Source organism: Mesoplodon bidens, assembly GCF_964165515.1.
Source record: "Mesoplodon bidens genome assembly, contig: HAP1_SCAFFOLD_146, whole genome shotgun sequence".
Lineage (NCBI taxonomy): Eukaryota > Metazoa > Chordata > Mammalia > Artiodactyla > Ziphiidae > Mesoplodon > Mesoplodon bidens.
This window is the reverse complement of record NW_027672719.1, coordinates 906,040-929,659: the sequence shown is the minus strand read 5'-3', so window position 1 is coordinate 929,659 and position 23,620 is coordinate 906,040. Positions and strand designations below refer to the sequence as shown.

Genomic DNA, 23,620 nt, shown 5'->3' with positions numbered 1-23,620 from the left:
CTGCAGCCCAGCAGCAGGGGTCACAGGCATGCACAGGGTGGAGGCAAACTCACAGGGAGTTGCCCCCTACGGGAAAGGGCCGAGCTCTGCACCCGGGACTCAACTATGTTCTACCGCACACTCCCATCCCAGCTCGGTCCCAAACAAGCCGTACGACACTCGGAAAGTTATTTCACTGCTCCGTGACTCAGTGTCCTCATCTGTCAAATGGGGATGATGATACTAGTATCACTGCATAGAGTTATTGTGGGGATTCAATGTTTGGAATAGTGCTTAAGGGCTCTGTGAGTGTGTTAAGTACTGTTGTAACCTAGGAAAGGTGGACAGGAATGTCCGCCGTACAGTCTCGTTCTAATAACTCGTGATGGGTACTTGGAAATGTTATGATTGGGTTTATTATCATAACTGTTTGTCGTTACCACTTTGAGCACACTCACTGGTGGTAACCTCTCTGGAGGCTTGCTAAAGCAATGTCTATTAAGAACTGCAGCCTGCCAAGGAAGGTATTTAAAGTGGAGAAGCTTGCCTACTTTTCCCCCCTTGCTTGGGTAACAGTCAACGCACGGTAAGCTTGGGCGTGCTCCACGCTACCCTTGGCTGGCCAGTGTAGGCCTTGCAGCTGCTCAATTCTTGGATGCACCTGCTGAGCCCTGGGCCCTGGCACTAACAGGAAATGAGGCAAACTCTCATAAATAAATGGAAAGTTTTTGTGCTGAAACAAATTCACAGGCTGTTTTTTTAGGGATCTGAAGAGGGGGATCACAGGGATGTAATAAAAGACCCAGAAAAGCCCTTAAGAGCTTTCTTCTGAGTAGTGTGGTCCAGTGGAAGAGCCTCTACCCAGCTCCGTTACCTTGGAAAAGTCATCTAAGCTCTCTGGGCCTTAGTTTTCTCCCAGGTCTAAACATGCTCTGACTTCTATGTCAGCAGCCTTTTTCATGTGCTGCAAAAGCCAAGTCCAGCCTTGGACTCTGCCCCTGTCTGTGTTCTGCATGAACAGCCCCCGTTCCCGTCCCCAAGCCTCAGAGTCACCTTCAGCAGCCGCCCTGCTCCCTCCCTCACACTTGGTGGTCTCACGCCTGTCCTCCAGTCCCTCTAACATGCAAGCTGGACTGTGACAACTGGCCTCCTCGCCTCGAGTTTAGATTCTTCCAGTGCAATCTTAACGGTACTCTGAGAGTTACCCAGCTGTAAGGCAGCTCTGTCCAACAGAAATTTCTCCAGCGGTACAGGTACTCTGAGCGAGGCTGTGTTGTCTAATACGGCAGCCACCAGCCACATCTGGGGATCGAGCACTCGAAATGGGGCTGGTGTGACGGAGGAACTGAACTAAAAATTTTAGTTAATTTTCATTAATTTCAGTGTAAACAGTAGCATGTGGCTGTTTGCTACGCCAGCGTCACTGAAGTCAGACGAACCTGGAGTCAGACAAAACCGACTGTGCCATTGGGCTAGTTACTTTACTAGTAACTAGTAGCCTTGACTTTCTCATCTGTAAAATGGAGAGGATGATTTCTAGATCACAGCGCTGTTGTGAAGATGAAGAGATGAAATGTTCAAGGGAACGCCTAGTACGTGAGAAATTGTAACGATCATTTTCACCCTGATTACTGTCCACAAATGTCATTGCATCAGTCACTTGTTCAGAAGCCTTAGGAGCTCCCCACTGCCTGTGTGGTACAGAGCCCAAGTGCCTGAACTAAGGCAAAACACCAAGCTAGGGATTCAAGAAGACCCTACGAACTCTGAACGAGGTAAATAAAACTGAATCCACCCCTAGATAAACCATAATAAAACTGCTGGAAATCAAGGGAAAAGACAATCTTAAAAGCAACTGGAGAAAAAGACAGATTATGCAAAGGTACAACAGTTAGGCTTACAGATGACTTCTAAATAGAAATAATAGGAGCCACAAGACAATAGTGACATATCTAATGCTGTATCTAATGTGCTGAAAGAAAAGAATTGCCATTGTAGAATTCAATACGCAGTCAAATGTGTTTTAAGAATGGAGGTTAAATATACATCTCCAGACAGACAAACAGGCACATTTGAGAATTTGTCATCAGCAGAGCCACCATGAGGGAAAACATTAAAGGGTATTCTTCAGACACAAGAAAAATGAACCCAGGTGGGTGATCAGAGATGCAGAAAAGACAAGCAACAGTAAGGGTAATGTGTGGATATGATACTGACTATAGCAAAACACTACTAATGTCTTGGGGGTATTAACTATCAAGAGGAGTTTAGAAAATGACAGCAATGGCTTATAAATCTGGAGGGGGTAAGTGAGGTTAAGGTGTTTGAAACTCATTGCACTGTCAAGGAGAAGGGCATAATTATCAACTACTATTGCCTCTTGGTAAGTTAAGAATGCAGGGCTTCCCTGGTGGTGCAGTGGTTGAGAGTCCGCCTGCCGATGCAGGGGACATGGGTTCGTGTTCCGGTCTGGGAGGATCCCACATGCCACGGAACGGCTGGGCCCGTGGGCCATGGCCACTGAGCCTGTGCGTCCGGAGCCTGTGCTCCACAACGGGAGAGGCCACAACAGTGAGAGGCCCACGTACCGCAAAAAAAAAAAAAAAAAAAAAAGAATGCATATTGTAGTCTTCAGGATGACTACTAAGAGAATAGTAGAAGAGTGAAAAACTTAATTAATGTGTGATTTTGGTGAGTCAAGGATGAATGCTATTGTCTTACTATTACTAAAAGAATAGTAAAAAAGTGAAATATTTCCAAGCTAATAGAGGGGGAAAGTGGAATAAGAGAAAACCATCCACTCAGAAGGAGGCAAGAAAGGAGAGAAAAAGGAACATAGCACAGATGGTACAACTGGTATTGAGCAAGAAGGTAGATTTAAACCCCAGTACACGAGTAATTACATAATATAAATGGACTAAAAGTCAAAGATTGTCAAACTGGATTTTGTAAAAATGATACGCTATTTGAAGGCATATGTCTAAACCTTAAGACAAAAATTGACAGAGAACATATGAAAAAGATATGGTATGAAAACTCTAACCAACAGAAAGCCAGTGAGGAAGCTAAATGACAAAGGAGACGTTAAGGGAGAAACACTACTAGAGATGAAAAGGGACATTTCATGATGATCTAAAGTTTTGCTCTACAGGAAGTGTTAGGATTCTAAATTTATATGCACCTAGTAACACAGCCTCAAAACATATAAAGCAAACATCGTTCATATTAAAAGAAGAAACACACAAATGACAAACATGTTGAGATTTTTAAAAACATTCTCAATGATGGAACAAAAAGACAAAAAAAAATCAATATGAGAATTTAAGTTGGAACAACATCATTGGCAAACTTGATTTAATGGATCAATTCTTTCTTAGATAATTTCACAATTAAGATTTGAAGGCAGTCTAGGGTAGTGGTTACTCACAGGAGCTTTGGAGTCAGGCAGACCTGGATTCAAGTTCTGCCACAACTACTTTATGCAAGTGAACTTGGATAACTTCCTTCACCTCTGTGTCAGTTTTCCCGACTGTAAAGTGGGGTTAATACCAGTATAGACCGCATGGGGTCATTGTGAGGATGAACAGAGATGATGCAGGTGGAGTGCTGGCCCCAGAGTGGTTCCCAGGCCGACCTGTCCCTGCCATACCTTGCTCTTTTCCTGCAGCGTCATAGAGATCAGGCTCTGCTCGGTACTGCTCCTTTTCAGCTCCACCCTCAGCTTCCTCATTTCTTTTTCCATGTCATGGATTTGCTGAAAGAGTTCCAACAACAGGGAAGTCAACTTCAGAACTCATTTCATCCGGTTCATTAAGGCAGAAACCTAGTCTGGGATTCGCTTCATTCCTTCCCTTGGGGGACAATTCCACATCTTTGAGGCAAAGTAGACTTTCTTTCAACGGATGCAGAGAAAGGGCTGGGTGAGGGAAAATTTGAGTTTCTTTTGAAGATCAGCATGGATCCTGGATTAAACAGTATAAGATACCTATCCACTCATTAGAGTCTCTTTCCTTGGGGCACATTTTTGAGTTCAATCTAAATAAGGGCTGTTTGGAAGACACAATGGGCACAGTTTGGAAGCAAAGAACAATGACATTTTTCTTTTATCTCATTTGAGGCAGAGAAGTGTGCTCCTGACAGAGAGAAGAACACACGTCTCCTTTCCCCGTCCCAGGCACGGTCCTTCCCAATGGATGGAAAACGTATGCCTGGTGATGTGCACGAGGGTTCGGGCCGGTACAGGGGGTGAACATTTATATTGAGTTGTCATCATTTCACTGTATTGATTTTTATGTTCACCTTCCATACAAGGCCAGTGATACATTTGCTTTTTATTTTGTTTTTATGAATTGTTGTAAAATTGAATGTATTTAAGCAAAAATAATTCAAGAAGAGTTGTGTTAATAACAGTGATCAGGGCCGTGATAAAACTTGTGACAGTGGATCATGAAAGTCTGGGCATCAAAGTCCAGGGGTAGGGACCACGTTGAATTTCTAGCAGCATACGGTGGCCACCTCCCGTCCCTTTCCCCAGGGGAATCCTGATGAGGGGCCTTGAGCCAACTACCCAGAAAATCTGGGGAGAGTGTGTTTTCCATGGACTTTTCACCCATCTCTTTGAGGCTAGCAAATCAAAGAATTAGGAGACTACATTAACAGACAAACACCCAGAAAGCCCCAGAGCTTGTGCTAGCTAATGAGCCAAGGAACCCCTCCAAAACACTCAAGGTCACAATCTAGGCTTTCAGTGGACACCTAGGGGTCAGGAGGTTCAACGCACGGTTTTGCAGAGTTTTAACTCTTTCTCTTGGGCTTCCCACTTCTCCTTCTGGGCATCTTCCTTCTGTAACTCTTCTTTCAGCACTGAGCACTGTGGAGAAAAAGGACAAGGCCACAGGGGCTTGGCTGGGGGTCCCAAGTACCTGTGTTCACGCCCAGGAGTGTTTCCTGCTGTATAACCCAATCACACCTCTGAATTCTGAGAGGTAAGACCATTTGTGTGATGGGAGCACGGGATCCTGCAGTCGTTCCCAGTTCACCCCTCTCATGAGTTCTGAGGAATAGAGCATCCAAATTCCTCTTCAAAGTTAGCAAACTTCACTGCAGGGGAAATCCAGCTTTGCAGAGTCTGGGTACTTAGGGTGCAGGAATTGGGATGTTTTCACGCTGTGACCGGTGAGGGTGGAGGGGCCCGAGCCAGTGAGCTCGGGTCCATCTTACGGCTTTTGTGCAGGTTGAGTCTCAAAGACACAACTGCGCCGACTGGTGTGGAGGGGTAAACGGAGCTGTCTTGCCCGAAGGCGGCTCGGCAACAGGAATTAACGGCATAAGAATGGATGTGCCTTCTTTTGACCCAGCAATTCCCACTTTAGGAATGTACCTTAAGGACAATGACTGGAGAAATAAGTAAATCTGTAGTTTCAAGGATGCTCTTCACAGAATTGTCCGTAACAGTGGAAGAAAAAAAAAAAAAGAGGAAACAACCCAAGTGTTGTTTAGAACAGCAGACCACTTTATAACACTGGGTACATCCAGGAGAAAGTATGTAGCTTTTAAGACGAATGATAAGAGCGTTGATTTATTAGCATGGGAAAATAGTAAGTATTTAAAATTTTTAAAAATGTGCATAGTATAAATTCACTATAAAATGATTGATTGATTGATTTCTAGGCAATATATAGAAATAAGACTGGAAGAACATACATGAAAATATTAACACTGATTTCTCAAGGTTGCATTTCCTCTCCTCTCTTTTTATTTTTTCTTCTCAATGTCATCTACTTATTTTTCTAAAATTAACACACATGATGTATGTCATTAAAAAAAAAGGCATATCAAATGTTCACAAGAGCAGAACCCTTGGTGGTGACGAGCCCTTCTTCTATTGGCCAGCACAGTCTAGAGGAGAAGGGACCTCATTCCGAGGTCAACGAGGAAGGGGAAACGGGGACATAAATCATCCAAATGCATTTCAGGAGGTAGAAGAGCCAAGCAGGTGCTGTCTTTGCAGATTCCTTCTACTTAGCACCACCTCTGCATCCCCTTCCCGTCCCCAAAACACACACACACACACACACCCCACATAAAACAGCTATAGCACATGCCTGGGAAGACACTCTGCTTGGGAGAAACGAATGCAGAGGGCTTGGCCAGGCAGCCAACCCAGGGCAGAGGCAGAACAGCACAACTAAAACCAGCCTCCCACTTCTCAGAAAACGATTTTGTCATCCCCATTTCACAGATGGGGAAATGGAGGCCAAATAAGTTACAATAAAAGAAAGCTCTGGGATGGGACCCTGGTCTGTCTGATCCCAAAGCTCATGCAGTGCCTTTCACCAGCTCCAAACTGGATATGGTACTACGTACCAGGTATTACTTATTGTGCCTTTTCCTTGGAACCTCAAGATCTGTTCTCACCCCACCCCCATGCAGACCTAGCTATCGGGTAGCCTCTGGGAATCTCTGAGTTGCCACCTGAGATGAAAGCTTTGAGGTTTTACCTTGACTCACAGAAACAGGCACATCATGCAAATACTGAGAAATCTTATCCTATAGAGTCAGGATTCTAAAGTTAGCATTGAAGGCAAGAGTTGCAAATAGTCAGTTACATGGAAAAAGCTCTTTGCTTGCCTACCACGTTCATCTTCCATAGAGACATTCTACACACTAAAGTCTAAGGAAGAAATGAGAGTCTGCGTGTTTGCATCTGGATCTTCAGATATTCTGCTTTGAAGACAATTATGAGAACCAGTGGTGCTGGGACCATGATGCAGCCGTGTGGTCATCCTTGCTCACAGAGAGATCGTATTCTGTTTAATGTTAAACTTTGTACTGGCAGTATATGCTCATAGGTGTGTTTGTTGCTGGGATTAAACAAACTCATTTATAATAGGGGTTAGAAAATGTTTGCTGGATTTGAAAATATATATTGCTTATTCTGAGCCACATACACACTGTCCTTTGAAAGGCTTCAGAGAAGTTGGCCACCTGCCCAGCAGCTACCCTCCCTGTGTCCTTGGGCACTGGCCTCATCTCACCACCGTGTGTCATGTGACTCCACTGTGTCTGCTTTTTGCAGCTACAATTTGCTGATGACCCGACACTCACTCTGGAGCTGAGGGCTTCGAGCTGGTGATCCTTTTCTTTGTTCTCACTTTTCAGTTGATTCACCTCCTGTTTTAGTTGTTGAACTTGACCATCCTTTACTAACACGTCTCTTTGCAAAGATGACACCATCTCTGTAAAAGAACCAAACCAAAACAAAACAAAAGACTCATGGAGGTCAAAGAGGCAGGAAGGATTATTGGCAACACCATGGCTGTCAGCCAACGTTCGGACAAGACCTTCCAAGTCTGGCCCACCACCGGTGCCCTCCTAGAACTGGGGAGGCTTTTTCCAAGGGTCCCAGAGCAGGAATGGGAATGAGAGCAAAGTCCACGGAACAGGGTTTGAGGCTTCAGTGAGAATGAGGGGCAGTCAGCACCAGCGAGAGGAGAAGCCTTTGGGGGCCCCTTGTGGGCACAGGCCAGGCAAAGCTGGGAGGAGAGGCCACACCATGGGCCTGGGGAACAAAGGCCCAGCACAGGGAAGGTCCAGGAATTCTTCTCCAGAGGCCAGGAGACGGGCGTGTGGCAGAGGGCACTGCTGGACGCTATTGATGGGGTGGTGGTTTTCACACTCCTCTGAGTTTGGACCCCTCTCTACCACTTATTAGCTTGGTGGTCTTGGACAAGTTATTTCACCTCCCACTGTCTGTCCCACACAGAGTTATTGTAAGGGTCAAATGATGCGGTATGTCCCAAGAACTCAAAGTGGCTAAATTATGTTTGTTACAGGGCGCCTATTATTTTTCTCGGCAGCCAGCTTCCAAAATGGCCCCAATGATCCCTACCACCTAGAATTCATGCCCTGTGTAGCCCCTCCCACCCTGAATAGGGCTGCCATGGGTAACCAATATGATACTGTGGAAATGATGGAATGTTTCCTCCCAGGCTGGGTCATAAAATACACTGTGGCCTCCTCTTTGCTCTCTCTCGAATCACTCACTCCGGGGGAAGCCAACTGCTGTGTCATGAGGACACTCAAGCAGCCCTAGAGAGAAGCATGTGTGCTGAGGGACTAAGGCCTCCAGCCAATAGCCACATGAGCAGCCATTCTGAAGGGGGATCCTCCGGCTCCCCCCGAGGCTTTAGATGACATGACTGATGCCCCAGCTGACATCTTGACTGCAACTCATGAGAACTAAGTCACCCCCCGCTCAAATTCCTGAACTACAGAAACTGGGGGAGATAATAAATATTGGTTGGGGTTTTATCCATTACATTTTGGGGTAACTTGTTATGCAGCAATAGATAACTACTCCATTACTGTAGCACCATTTTTTTAAACATCTTTATTGGAGTATAATTGCTTTACAATGGTATGTTAGTTTCTGCTTTATAACCAAGTGAATCAGTTATGCATATACATATATCCCCATATCTCTTCCCTCTTGCATTGTAGTATCATTTTGAATAAAAGTGGGAAGAAGGGTGCATAAATGCAGTGGTATTGGGTTATCTCCTACAGTTGTTTTCTTGAAAGAACATCAGGCCTAGTTTTAGTGGTAGGTATCAATCAAGAATGTCTATGAAATAAAGCACAAAATGCTCCAGAATTTCATTTTAAAAATGAGCTCTGCCTCCAGGACACAGTTCAGTTACTTGGAAATCCCTCTGGGGCTTGCCACACTTTGAGTGGGTCCAGCCCATCTCAAGCGTTATCCCAACCCAGGTCTGTCCGACTCCCTGATCGGAGAAGGTGGGATCTGAGACAGGCTTGATGCTTGGATGAGGTTTCACTGGGCGACATACGGGAGGAAGGTGAGGACCAGCGAGTTCATCCTTCCATTCCTGGTGCCCAGAACAGCACCTAGCCTGGGGGAGGTGCTCAGAAAATATCTGAGGACATCCCAAGTGAGGGAGGAGCATAAGCAGAGACCTGGGGGTAGCAGGGGGTGGGGCTGGGTGTGATTAAGTTGCAGAGTGAGGCAGAAGAAAAGCACAGATTCATACAGAGATGGGGATCCACGTGCGACTCAATGCTATGCCTGCCTTCTACAGCTGTGGGCATGTTTCCTGCTATGCGCTGGCTGCTTTCAGAGTGATGTGCCCCTCCGAGGCTCACTGCCTCCTCCCTGTCACCTGCTTCTCTCCCTCCCCTCGTCTGTGAGTGGTCCCTCCTCTTCAGGTCTCTAGACATGTCAGTTTCTGCTTAAAAAACTCCACTGGATTCCCAACACCCTTGGAATAAAAACGCAGACCCCCCGACCCTGCCCAGCCTCACAATCCCCTGTTCACTCCACGCAGCCTCGCTTGCCCTTGGCTTGTCCTTGCCCACCTGAAACAGGTCCTCTCTAAAAGAAGGACATAGCCGTGGAGGATGCAGCATAAACTGGTTAGTATCGGCTAGGTCCAAGGGGGTGTATGATTCGACTTCCAGGGGAACTGGAGCCTCATTACAGACTCATTGTAATACATGAGCAAAATGACACACGCACCAGCACCAGGACTCTTCCGAGGCTGACCATAAAGGTCAAAAAGTGGGTGGTGGGGCTTCCCTGGTGGCGCGGTGGTTGAGAGTCTGCCTGCCGATCCAGGGGACATGGGTTCGTGCCCTGGTCCGGGAAGATCCCACATGCTGCGGAACAGCTGGGCCCGTGAGCAATGGCCGTTGAGCCTGCGCGTCCAGAGCCTGTGCTCCGCAACGGGAGAGGCCACAACAGCGAGAGGCCCGCGTACAGAAAAAGAAAAAAAAAAAGTGGGTGGTGGCCCAATGCCTGGAAATCCCCGCCCCTTCCCCAAAATATTAGAGTTGTCCCAATCCTCCCACTCATTAGCCTATAAAATTACCCAGCCCATAAAAACTAACCGCCCCATATTTGGGGGCCTCTAGCCTTCTGAGATGGCCCACACTCTGTCTGTGGAGTGTGTTTCTCTCTAAAGAAATCCACTTCTTACTTTGTCTTTCACTGAATTCTTTCTGCGATGAGACATAATGAACCTGAGCTTTAGTTAAGTCCCGAGACCACATGCGTGATCTCGATTAAAAGATAGTGGGTTCTGACTGAGTTCGAGTCCCAGCCCACGGGTTCAAGTCCCACCTGAGTTCCATGGTTGCACACCCACTAAGCTGGTCCCCCTTGGCCTCCCCCCTTGAAGCGCTGGCCACCACGACACACAGTTTATTTTCTCCACAGCACCATTGCTCTCTGAAGTGGGCTTGTTTATTCATCCGTTTACTTTTATTGTCTGTCACCCCCTCCCAAATCTGTGAGTACAGGAATCTGACTGTCTTGCTTGGCTCTCCCTCCCCGGAGCCTGGAACGGGGCCTGACACCTAGTAGGAGCTCAAGAAACATGTTGAAGCAATGAAGGAATCCAGGGAATCAAAGCTCAGTCACAGCTGTGCGTTGGCTGCCCCTCTCCCAACCCAGGCCCTTTGTCAGGGAACCACCTCTGATCAAATTAGAAAATGGTTTCCCTTGGGCCCAAGTGCACTCGGCTGAAATGGGTGAGACAATGGGTGCCTTAAAGGAGTGACCCCATTTTGTCCACGCTCTAGTTTGCACTCAGGCTGCTTTGTGGAACCACCCAAGCCACAAGGCGACCTGTGTTCTCCCTGGTGGGGCCAGTGCTCAGGAGACCTTGTAGCCAAGAGATACCATTCTCTCAAATATTTACCTGGCCCTGCCCTCGGAACTGGGTGGCAAGAAACCTCCACTGAGGGAGAACTCTAATGCACCGACACGGGTGATCCCTGAGGCTGCACCCAGGTCAAGGGCACAGGTGTGCTGGTTGACTGGTGATGTCTGCAGGGGGAGGGCAGAAGCTCTGGGGCCTGAATGCAGAAGGGCCTCACCTGACGTGATGGCAGCGTCCCTCCTTAAGTTTTCAACCTCGTGCTTCAGGGAGGTGATTTCTAATTTTCTCTCAGACAGGGTCTGGCACAGCACCTGGTTGTAGCCTTGCTGTAGGGCACTGATCTGTGGAAGGAGGCAACACACAGTCAGAGGGGGCCAGCCAGGCCTGCAGGACACGCCGGTACTTCTCCAACGTTGGGCAAAGAGTCGGGTTGACATTGGATCGGGGTGTTGGGGAAACCAAGGTTTTCAGTTGTAACTAGTGGAAGGGGCAGGAGGGGCCTGTTCCTTCAGTGACCACCATGTCATCGGTCCTCGAGACACGAACCTTATCTTTGTGGCCACCCAGGGGCTCCGGTGCTGCTGTCTTCCTATGACCTGTGGGTTTTCAGCCATAAATAGACCAGCTGTTGGTTCCAGATCATCCAGCACTGACTGGATGCACAGCAAAGTTCAAGAGCCGGGAGCAGGTTATGAAATGAATTCCCTCTAATGAGAATAGAGGGTAGTTTATACCTCACAGAACACTCCAGAGTTTACAAAGCCCGTTCACACATGCTACACTGATACTCGTCACAGCGTTGCTGAAGGCTGACGTTCCCATTAATGTGCCCATTTTGTAAGGGAGCCAGGTTGAGACTCAAAGAGGCGAGGCCCCCTGCTCGGGATTATGTGGCTGGTCAGACGTGGTGTCTGATTCAAACCCAGTCATTAGTTGCCTGGTTCCTCCTTCCCAGGTGGCTCTAGGAATGAGCGTGAGAAGTTGGAGGCTGTAAAGCATGGCATGGACTCGGGAGCCGGACTGTGGCCTTCAAGTCCTGTCTCTGCCAGTTAACGGGCTTTGTGAACACAAGGAGGACACCATATTCTGTTTCCTTTTGTTCAGTCTGTACGCGGGGTGATGGTAGTCCCAACCTGATAGGATTGTGAGAAGTATTTTAATAAGTTAACATGTGTACAAGTGCTCAGATCATGCCTGGCACACGGCACAGGGGGATGAGCTGTGACGGTCCTCTCCTCTGACTACCCACGGGGTGTTTTTTTTGTTTTGTTTCGGGGGATTTTTGTGTTTTTTTTTTTGCGGTACGCGGGCCTCTCACAGTTGTGGCCTCTCCCATTGCGGAGCACAGGCTCCGGACGCGCAGGCTCAGCGGCCATGGCTCACGGGCCCAGCCGCTCCGCGGTATGTGGGATCTTCCCGGACCGGGGCACGAACCTGTGTCCCCTGCATCGGCATGCGGACTCTCAACCACTGCGCCACCAGGGAAGCCCTCACGGGGTGTTTTAGCTTCAGCTTCCCTCGTCCGTCTCTGGGGAAGGTAGTTGGTAATCTTTATGTGTGCATTTGTAAGCCTTGCCAGGCTCACTTAAACGCCAGTGTGGTTGTTATTAAGAGGAAATACAGGGGCTTCCCTGGTGGTGCAGTGGTTGAGAGTCCGCCTTCCGATGCAGGTGACGCGGGTTCGTGCCCCAGTCCGGGAAGATCCCACATGCCGCGGAGCAGCTGTGTCTGTGGGCCATGGCCGCTGAGCCTGTGCGTCTGGAGCCTGTGCTCTGCACTGGGAGAGGCCACAACAGTGAGAGGCATGTGTACCACAAAAAAAAAAAAGAAAAAAAAGAGGAAATACAGGAATCGTGGGTGGGAGGACCACAGGTCGGCTCTATCTATGGCTGCTGTGAGCACCCTCTAAGTCCATGGCTCAGAGCCCCCTCAAGGGCGGGCCCCCCTCCAGGGGTCTAGGTCTACACGTGGGGTGTGGAAGGCTCTCCATCAAAGGCAACGTTGGTAAGGGCCCGAAAGTAGCTGCCAGGCCTCGGCCTCCACAGAGCAGGTACCCGAGAGGCCAGGAAAGAGAGCTGGGCCTGGAACCCCCTCCCTCTCGGTCTGATGTGGCCAGACTGCTTGTTCTGAGTGGCCAGGACTTTCCCACCTCAAGGTGCACTGTGGGCCTTTGCCCTGTGATTTTTCAGATGTGAGGCCTCAGTATTAACACAGGGACACGTTTATTGGGGCATAAATGCCACACAATCCGTAGACAGGACAAGAGCTAGCTTGTTTTGTTTTAGTATTTTTTTTTTTTTTTTTGCTGTACGCGGGCCTCTCACTGTTGTGGCCTCTCCCGTTGCAGAGCACAGGCTCCGGACATGCAGGCTCAGTGGCCATGGCCCACGGGCCCAGCCGCTCCACGGCATGGGGGATCTTCCTGGACTGGGGCACGAACCTGCGTCCCCTGCATTGGCAGGTGGACTCTCAACCACTGCGCTACAGGGAAGCCCCACTAGCTTGTTTTGATAGATCAAAATGGAAGTGACAAGGAGAAGGGTGCAATTTCTTTTCTTTTCTTTAAAATAAATTTATTTATTTTATTTATTTATTTTTGGCTGTGTTGGGTCTTTGTTGCGGTGCACAGGTTTATTGCAGCGCCTTCTCTTGTTGCAGAGCATGGGCTCTAGGCGCACGGACTTCAGTAGTTGTGGCACGACGGCTCAATAGTTGTGGCACACGGGCTTAGATGTTCCGCGGCATGTGGGATCTTCCCAGACCAGGGCTCGAGCCCGTGTCCCCTGCACTGGCAGGCGGATTCCTAACCACTGTGCCACCAGGGAAGTTATGGGTGCAATTTCATTGTTCTCCTAAGGTAAGTTTGCCAGATTTAGGGGAGGAAAAATGGATGTTCACTTAAATTAGGATTTCAGATAATGAATAATATTTCAGTGCAAATGTGTCCCATGCAATATTTGGGACACACACTAAAACGAAATTCTAAAATTCAAATTTAACTGGGTGTCCTTACTTTATCTGGCAACCCCACCCGAAGAGAGTTCCTAAACTTCAGTCATTCATATACCACTTTCACCATTTTTCCCATGTCTCTTGGCTAGTCCCACTATAATTTCTTAGCATTTTTCGTAGAAGCAGCTCCCTTTTTAAACTTAAAAACGTGCATTAAATTAAATATAACTGTTATAAGAGTAAATAGAGACTCACTATCTTAAATAAAAATAATCCCTCCAAAAGAAGAAATACAGGAATTTCCCTGTTTACCATCAGACCAGGTTGCAGGCATCACACTAAAAAAAAAAAAAAAAAAAAAAAAGATTGGGGGGAGGTGGTGGGCATGCCCAGGTAATGGAGTTCGGGCTTGCTGATATGGCCACCAGATGGCGCGCACAGCCTTTGGTCTTGGTTTGTGTCCTTGGAAATCTTGTCATTATTACTCTGGTAGAATTAACAGAAGTGTCAGGGTCTCACAAGTTTTCTGACTCGTTTCATGCACCATCATGGTTCAGAGTCTAGGACATTTGGGGCAGTTACACTTACCTTTTCCCTGGGGCACCTGAGACATTATTGGGGGGGGGTCTATGATAGAAGTTGCAGGGACACAGGCCACTCTGACCCCCACTCTCCCCAAGGCTATACTTTTGCATGTTTGTGCTTTGGAAACTTTGAGTGAAACAATTCTTTCACATCTTACTTTTCTCTGTTGGGGGGAAATACAACTTTTCCATAAAAGGTCCTTGGAACACTGAAAGTGTTTGTAAGCTCTTCTCAGCTTGATGCTTTTATTTGCATGATACCAGAGATAGAACACACAGAGACAAACTTCCAGAAGGGAAAACATACGTTCCCCTCTAAGACTCCAGTGGTTTTGACAGATTTAAAATATTTCAATCTGAGTGTCAGAGTTTTAGGATTTCGGATTGCTGGAAAACTCCAACGAGTCTTCAAACCTCTTTGATACTTTTACTATCAAAGTAAATATCCATATTGTTTGTAATGGCATAAATTCCAAGATGTTTAATGTCTGTTAAGCTGTGTAACAAAATGGGCACTGAATCATAAGAAAGTTAAGAGTGCTAGGAGGAGTGATTGTTTCAGGATGATAATTTGGCTTCTAATTACCACAGGCGTATAAGAGCACATGGAGGTAAGAATTTTCTAGTGATATTGTAGCAGATCGAAGATCTGCGAGAGCAAATCATTATGCACACACCTTCGGGGACCAGGGAAAACACATAAAGTAATCAGAACCATAAATCAACCTGCCATGTGGCTTACACTTCTGGTGGAATGCCCTGCAGGCAGTAGAATAGTTAAGAAACTAAAATGTCAGTGGATGAAACTCGATTTGAGTTCAAACCGATGGAGCCTCTGGTTCATATATGCCTTGCTATAAAATATTCTTCTTCAGTTATAAGTGAAGCTCCAGGGGTAGGGGCGGCAACAGCATGATGCATCAGTGTAATTATTTCTAGATAATATCTTTGTAAAAAAACATTTTTCCCCCAGATATCGGCAGCCACTTTAAATAATACTCAAATTGGGACCGGCTGATATTCAAAGATACGTGGAAATTATATAATATTCTATGTCAAATATATTTCAATTATTTAAAAAAAGGTATGTGGGGAATTCCCTGGCAGTCCAGTGGTTAGGACTCTGTGCTTCCACTGCTGGAGGCCTGGGTTTGATCTCTGGTCAGGGAACTAAGATCCTGCAAGCCGCGTGGTACGGCCAAAAAAAAAAAAAAGGTATGTGGGAATAATTCAGCCTCATCCATGTACCTGAAAAAGACATGTCATTTTCTCAGGAAAGCTCTGAAATGGGAGAATAACTGAAAGGAATATTTCAGCAAAATTGGGTTCAGTTCAAGAAAAAGGTGCTCATTAATGTGTCAGCTACATGTCAAGGTAGCTGTTTGCACTAATAATCCCTACAGGACCTGTTACTTTCATTGTTTTTTCAAAACCAGGTTTGAAGGAGAGTCATTAGTTCCTTTAAATATTAGAGCATGTATTTGTTGACTTGTTTATTCTGTCTCCCTCACTAGAGCATAACAGGGGGAAGGATCATGTCTGTCTTGTTCTCTGCTGAATTCTCAGAGCCTGGAAGAGGGCATGGCACGGAATAGGCCCCCCAAAATATTTCTTTGGATTAATGGACGGATGGATGGATGGATGAATAAAGAACAAACAAACAGCCACAGTCCTAACAGAGTTCTAGAAGGTTACTGGGCCCAACCTTTGCCTTCATGGAGCCTACAGTATCCTGCTAGAATCTCCTAGGTTCACCATACACAATCTGTGCCCTTTCTAGAGCACCATTTCTAGGACTGAAACTGTGTACCTAGAATCGGTTACAGAGGGAAAGACAGTAAACAGAGCACAAGAGAACAAAGGCCCCCAAGCACTGACTACGGTTTTTTTTTTTCTATCTCTTTTTTAAAAATGTTTATTTATTTATTTATATTTTTCTTATTAGTCACCCATTTTATACACATCAGTGTATACATGTAAATCCCAATCTCTCAATTCATCATACCACCACCCCCACCCCCTGCCGCTTTCCCCCCTTGGTGTCCATACGTTTGTTCTCTACATGTGTGTCTCCATTTCTGCTCTGCAAACTGGTTCATCTTTACCATTTTTCTAGGTTCCACATATATGCGTTAATATATGATATTTGTTCTTCTCTTTCTGACTTACTTCACTCTGTATGGCAGTCTCTAGATGCATCCACGTCTCTACAAATGACCCAATTTTGTTCCTTTTCATGGCTGAGTAATATTCCATTGTATATATGTACCACTTCCTCTTTAACCATTCGTCCGTCGATGGGCATTTAGGTTGCTTCCATGATCTGGCTATTGTAAATAGTACTGCAATGAACATTGGGGTGCATGTGGCTTTTTGAATTATGGTTTTCTCTGGGTATATGCCCAGTAGTGGGATTGCTGGGTCCTATGGTAATTCTATTTTTAGTTTTTTAAGGAACCTCCATACTGTTCTCCATAGTGGCTGTATCAATTTATATTCCCACCAACAGTGCAAGAGGGTCCCCTTTTCTCCACACCTTCTCCAGCATTTGTTGTTTGTAGATTTTCTGATGATGCCCATTCTAACTGGTGTGAGCTGATACCTCATTGTAGTTTTGATTTGCATTTCTCTAATAATTAATGATGTTGAGCAGCTTTTCATGTGCTTCTTGGCTAGCGGTATATCTTCTTTGGAGAAATGTCTATTTAGGTTTTCTGCCCATTTTTGGATTGGGTTGTTTGTTTTTTAATATTTAGCTGCATGAGCTCTTTATATATTTTGGAAATTAATCATTTGTCAGTTGTTTCTTTGCAAATATTTTCCCCCATTCTGAGGGTTGTCTTTTCATCTTGTTTATGGTTTCCTTTGCTGTGCAAAAGCTTTGAAGTTTCATTAGGTCCCATTTGTTTATTTTTGTATTTATTTCCATTACTCTAGGAAGTGGATCAAAAAATATCTTGCTGTGATTTATGTCAAAGAGTGTTCTTCCTATGTTTTCCTCTAAGAATTTTAGAGTGTCTGGTCTTACATTTAGGTCTCTAATCCATTTTGAGATTATTTTTGTGTATGGCGTTAGGGAGTGTTCTAATTTCATTCTTTTACATGTAGCTGTCCAGTTTTCCCAGCACCACTTATTGAAGAGACTGTCTTTTCTCCATGGTATATCTTTGCCTCCTTTGTCATAGGTAAGTTGAGCATAGGTGCGTGGGTTTATCTCTGGGCTTTCTATCCTGTTCCATTGACCTATATTTCTGTTTTTGTGCCAGTACCATATTGTCTTGATTACTGTGGCTTTGTAGTATAGGCTGAAGTTAGGGAGTCTGATTCCTCCAGCTCCATTTTTTTCCCTCAAGACTGCTTTGGCTATTCGGGGTCTTTTGTGTCTCCACACAAATTTTAAGCTTTTCGGTTCTAGTTCTCTAAAAAATGCCATTGGTAATTTGATAGGGATTGCATTGAATCTGTAGATTGCTTTGGGTAGTAGAGTCATTTTCACAATATTGATTCTTCCAATCCAAGAACATGGTATATCTCTTCATCTGTTGCTATCATCTTTAATTTCTTTCATCAGTGTCTTACAGTTTTCTACATACAGGTCTTTGTCTCCCTAGGTAGGTTTATTCCTAGGTATTTTATTATTTTGTTGCAGTGGTACATGGGAGTGTTTCCTTAATTTCTCTTTCAGATTTTTCATCATTAGTGTATAGGAATGCAAGAGATTTCTGTGCATTCATTTTGTGTCCTGCAACTTTACCAAGTTCATTGATTAGCTCTAGTAGTTTTCTCGTGGCATCTTTAGGATTCTCTCTGTAGAGTATCCTGTCATCTGCAAACAGTGACAGTTTTACTTCTTCTTTTTCAATTTGGATTCCTTTTATTGCTTTTTCTTCACTGATTGCTGTGGCTAGGACTTCCAAAACTATGTTGAAGAATAGTAGTGAGAGTGGACATCCTTGTCTTGTTCCTGATCTTAGAGGAAATGCTTTCAGTTTTTCACCATTGAGAATGATGTTTTCTGTGGCTTTGTCATATATGGCCTTTACTATGGTGAAGTAGGTTCCCTCTATGCCCACTTTCTGGAGAGTTTTTATCATAAATCAGAGTTGAATTTTGTCAAAAGCTTTTTCTGCATCCATTGAGATGATCATATGGTTTTTCTTTTTCAATTTGTTAATATGATGTATCACATTGATTGATTTGCATATATTGAAGAATCCTTGCCTCTCTGGGGTAAATCCCACTTGATCATGGTGTATGATCCTTTTCATGTGTTGCTGGATTCTGTTTGCTAGTATTTTGTCGAGGATTTTTGCATCTATATTCATCAGTGATATTGGTCTGTAATTTTCTGTTTTTGTAGTGTCTTTGTCTGGTTTTGGTATCAGGGTGATGGTGGCTTCAGAGAATGAGTTTGGGAGTGTTCCTTCCTCTGCAATTTTTTGGAAGAGTTTGAGAAGGATGGGTGTTAGCTCGTCTCTAAATGTTTGATAGAATTCACCTGTGAAGCCTTCTGGTCCTGGACTTCTGTTTGTTGGAAGATTTTTAATCATAGTTTCAACTTCATTAGTTGTGATTGGTCTGTTCATATTTTCTATTTCTTTCTGCTTCAGTCTTGAAAGGTTATAACTTTCTAAGAATTTGTTCATGTCTTCCAGGTTGTCCATTTTATTGGCATAGTGTTGTTTGTAGTTGTCTCTTAGGATGCTTTGTATTTCTGCGGTGTCTGTTGTAACTTCTTTTTCCTTTCTAATTTTATTGATTTGAGTCCTCTCCCTCTTTTTCTTGATGAGTCTGGCTAATGGTTTATCAATTTTGTTTAACTTCTCAAAGAACCAGCTTTTAGTTTTATTGATCTTTGCTATTGTTTTCTTTGTTTCTATTTCATTTATTTCTACTCTGGTCTTTATGATTTCTTTCCTTCTGCTAACTTTGGGGTTTCTTTGTTCTTCTTTCTCTAGTTCCTTTAGGTGTAACGTTAGATTGTTTATTTGAGATTTTTCTTGTTTCTTGAGGTGGGCTTGTATAGCTATAAACTTCCCTCTTAGAACTATGGGATGCTTTTGCTGCATCCCATAGGTTTTGGATCGTCGTGTTTTCATTGTCATTTGTCTCTAGGTATTTTTTGATTTCCTCTTTGATTTCTTCAGTGATCTCTTGGTTATTTAGTAACGTACTGTTTAGCCTCCATGTGTTTGTGTTTTTTACAGGTTTTTCCCTGTAATTCATTTCTAATCTCATAGCATTGTGGTCAGAAAAGATGCTTGATATGATTTTAATTTTCTTAAATTTCCTGAGGCTTGATTTGTGACCCAAGATGTGATCTATCCTGGAAAATGTTCCGTGCGCACTTGAGAAGAAAGTGCAATCTGCTGTTTTTGGATGGAATGTCCTACAAATATCAATTAAATCTATCTGGTCTATTGTGTCATTTAAAGCTTGTGTTTCCTTATTAATTTTCTCTTTGGATGATCTCTCCATTGGTGTAAGTGAGGTGTTCAAGTCCCCCACTATTATTGTGTTACTGTTGATTTCCTCTTTTAGAGCTGTTAGCGATTGCCTTATGTATTGAGGTGCTCCTATGCTGGGTGCATATATATTTATAATTGTTATATCTTCTTCTTGGATTGATCCCTTGATCATTACGTAGTGTCCTTCCTTGTCTCTTGTAACATTCTTTATTTTAAAGTGTATTTTACCTGATATGAGTATTGCTACTCCAGCTTTCCTTTGATTTCCATTTGCATGGAATATCTTTTTCCATCCCCTCACTTTCAGTCTGTATGTGTCCCTAGGTCTGAAGTGGGTCTCCTGTAGACAGCATATAGATGGGTCTTGTTTTTGTATCCATTCAGCAACCCTGTGTCTTTTGGTTGGAGCACTTAATCCATTCGCGTTTAAGGTAATTATCGATATGTGTGTTCCTATGACCATTTTCTTAATTGTTTTGGGTTTGTTTTTGTAGGTCCTTTTCTTCTCTTGTGTTTCCCACTTAGAGAAGTTCCTTTAACATTTGTTGTAGAGCTGCTTTGGTGGTGCTGAATTCTCTTTGCTTTTGCTTGTCTGTCAAGCTTTTGATTTCTCCATTGAATCTCAATGAGAACCTTGCTGGGTAGAGTAATCTTGGTTGTAGGTTCTTCCCTTTCATCACTTTAAGTATATCATGCCACTCCCTTCTGGCTTGTAGAGTTTCTGCTGAGAAATCAGCTGTTAACATTCTGGGAGTTCCCTTGTATGTTATTTGTCATTTTTCCCTTGCTGCTGTCAATAATTTTTCTTTAATTCTTGCCAAGTTGATTACTATGTGTCTCGGTGTGTTTCTCCTTGGGTTTCTCCTGTATGGGACTCTCTCTGCTTCCTGGACTTGGGTGGCTATTTCCTTCCTGATATTAGGGAAGTTTTTGACTATAATCTCTTCAATATCTTCTCGGGTCCTTTCTCTCTCTCTTCTCCTTCTGGGACCCGTATAATGTGAACGTTGTTGTGTTTAATGTTGTCCCAGAGTTCTCTTAAGCTGTCTTCATTTCTTTTCATTCTTTTTTCTTTATTCTGTTCCGCAGCAGTGAATTCCACCATTCTGTCTTCCAGGTCACTTATCCGTTCTTTTGCCTCAGTTATTCTATTGATTCCTTCTAGTGTGTTGTTTTTTTGTTGTTGTTGTTATTGTATTGTCCATCTCTGTTTGTTTGTTCTTGAATTCTTCTAGATCTCTGTTAAACGTTTCTTGCATCTTCTCGATCTTTGCCTCCATTCTTTTTCTGAGGTCCAGGATCATCTTCACTATCATTATTCTGAATTCTTTTTCTGGAAGGTTGCCTATCTCCATTACATTTAGTTGTTTTTCTGGGGTTTTATCTTGTTCCTTCATCTGCTACATAGCCCTCTGCCTTTTCATCTTGTCTGTCTTTCTGTGAATACGGTTTTTGTTCCACAGGCTGCACGCTTGTAGTTCTTCTTACTGCTGCTCTCTGCCCTCTGGTGGATGAGGCTATCTAAGAGGCTTGTGGAAGTTTCCTGATGGGAGGGACTGGTGGTGGGTAGAGCTGGCTGTGGCATTGGTAGGCAGAGCTCAGTAAAACTTTAATCTGCTTGTCTGCTGATGGGTGGGTCTGGGTTCCCTCCCTGTTAGTTGTTTGGCCTGAAGTGACCCAACACTGGAGCCTACCCAGGCTCTTTGGTGGAGCTAATGGCAGACTCTGGGAGGGCTCATGCCAAGGAATACTTCCCAGAACTTCTGCTGCCAGTGTCCTTGTCCCTTGGTGAGCCACAGCTGTCCCCTGCCTCTGCAGGAGACCCACCAACACTAGCAGGTAGATCTGGTTCAGTCTCCTATGGGGGTCACTGCTCCTTCCCCTGGGTCCCAATGCACACACTACTTTGTGTGTGCCCTCCAAGAGTGGAATCTCTCTTTCCCCCAGTCCTGCCAAAGTCCTGCAATCAAATCCCACTAGCCTTCAAAGTCTGAGTCTCTAGGAATTCCTCCTCCCATTGCTGGACCCCCAGGTTGGGAAGCCCGACGAGGGGCTCAGAACCTTCACTCCAGTGGGTGGACTTCTGTGGTATAAGCGTTCTCCAGTTTGTGAGTCACCCACTCAGCAGTGATGGGATTTGATTTTATTGGGATTGTGCCCCTCCTACTGTCTCAGTGCGCCTTCTCCTTTGTCTTTGCATGTGGGGTATCTTTTTTGGTGAGTTCCAGTGTCTTCCTGTCGAAGATTGTTCAGCAGTTAGTTGTGATTCCAGTGTTCTCGAAAGAGGGAGTGAGAGCATGTCCTTCTACTCCGTCATGTTGAACCAAACCTGACTACGGTTTTAAGCAGAATTATGCACTGAGGCCAAAATTCATCAATGACCAATTGCTTTTTTATCAACTTTGTTGCAATATAATTTATGTACAAGATCAGTGGCCAATTTTAAAGTAGTTCTTTAAAACTTAAAAAAAAAATTTTTTTTCTTTTGGATTTAGTTTCAGGAGGAAGGAAGTTGACTGGTAAATCCAGACATTCTGGGTGGAGATTTTTTGGTGACATTCCCTATAAATGAACCAGCAGCTGCCTTCAGGGTGTGATAAAGGCCTCAGTGTTTGGAACACTGTGGGGTTCCTCCTCCCCACCTCCAGCTCTTTCTGGCTGGGTCCGGGTGGGTGTGAGAAGTGGTCACTGAAGCGACAGGAGTTGGGTGGAAATGCAAAGCGGGTGTGAAAGCATGAGGTGTACAAGGTGGCAGAGCTGAGCCCAAGTCACATCACTGCCTCTCACTTGCTGTGCAAGCTGTAACAAGCTCCTGGGCATCTCTGAGCGTGCCTCAGTCTCCTCATCTGTAGAATGGCAAGTGTCAGAAGACTGAGGTTTAACTAGCTAATGAGGGGACTTCCCTCATGGTGCAGTGGTTAAGAATCCCCCTGCCAATGCAGGGGACAGGAGTTCGAGCCCTGGTCCAGGAAGATCCCACATGCTGTGGAGAAACTATGCCCGTGGGCCACAACTACTGAGCCTGCACTCTAGAGTCCGCAAGCCACAGCTACTGAAGCCCTCATGCTGCAACTACTGAAGCCCACGTGCCTAGAGCCCATGGTCTGCAGCAAGAGAAGCCAATGCAATGAGAAGCCCATGCACCACAGTGAAGAGTAGACCCTGCTCACTGCAACTAGAGAAAGCCCGTGCACAGCAACGAAGACCCAATGCAGCCATAAATAAATAAATAAAATAAATAAAATAAATAAATAAATAAATAAATAAATAAGCTAATGCACCAAAAGCACCTGCACCGGGGCCTGAACATGGTAGGCACTTAATCAAATCTAATATTGTTCTTACAAGGCTAGAAACTTGCCAACCCTGCACTCCCTGTACTCCTCACCATGCTGTGCTCACTGCCCATTTCTAACTACCCGGTTGGCTCCCCCCAGGCTCTACCTGAGAGCTGTCACCCTGTGTTGTGACCGCAAGGCCCCGACCCACTTGTCTCTGAGCCTACCTGGTTTTTCAAGCTCTGGATCTCTCTCTGTTGGGCATCGTCCTCTTCATGCAGAACCTGAAACTTGGGTGGGCTCACCCTCTCCTTCTGCCTGGAGGCGGCTGTTTCCAACAGCTTCTGCCTCAGGTTGGCCACTTGGTTCTGCAGGCTTGCTATCACGGTGTCTTTGTATTTAGATTCAAGTTCAAAATCGGAGAGACGGCTGACTTCTTTTCCCAGCAGCAGAATTATTTCATCCTGGGTGGAGGCCAGATGGGAAATTTACTAGGTGTGGGTCTGGGTGTAAGGCTGAGCCCATTTAAAGAAAGACAGGAAAAATATGGTATCATTCTTTGGGAAGGTGAGGGCAGGCAGGGAGGGAAAAAGCAGACTTTCAAGGCTATCTCTGTCACTTGGAAAATCTCATAGAGACAAGAATTGGGTTAAAATGAGGTAATTGTATATAGACCC

The 23,620-nt window shown here is 45.0% G+C and overlaps 1 protein-coding gene across 1 annotated transcript in view; it reads right to left on the bottom strand.

Annotated features, from left to right (window-relative positions):
• The window catches only part of LOC308609763 (forkhead-associated domain-containing protein 1-like), a 200,206-nt gene that overhangs the window by 127,779 nt on the left and 48,807 nt on the right, over window positions 1-23,620 (bottom strand). The window contains exons 5-9 of the mRNA XM_081259060.1: window positions 23,171-23,407; window positions 10,879-11,002; window positions 7,087-7,217; window positions 4,760-4,849; window positions 3,629-3,733 (exon numbers count right to left, since the gene is read on the bottom strand). Coding sequence (XP_081115186.1) covers window positions 3,629-3,733; window positions 4,760-4,849; window positions 7,087-7,217; window positions 10,879-11,002; window positions 23,171-23,407 — 687 coding nt within the window. The remainder of the gene's footprint in view (window positions 1-3,628; window positions 3,734-4,759; window positions 4,850-7,086; window positions 7,218-10,878; window positions 11,003-23,170; window positions 23,408-23,620) is intronic.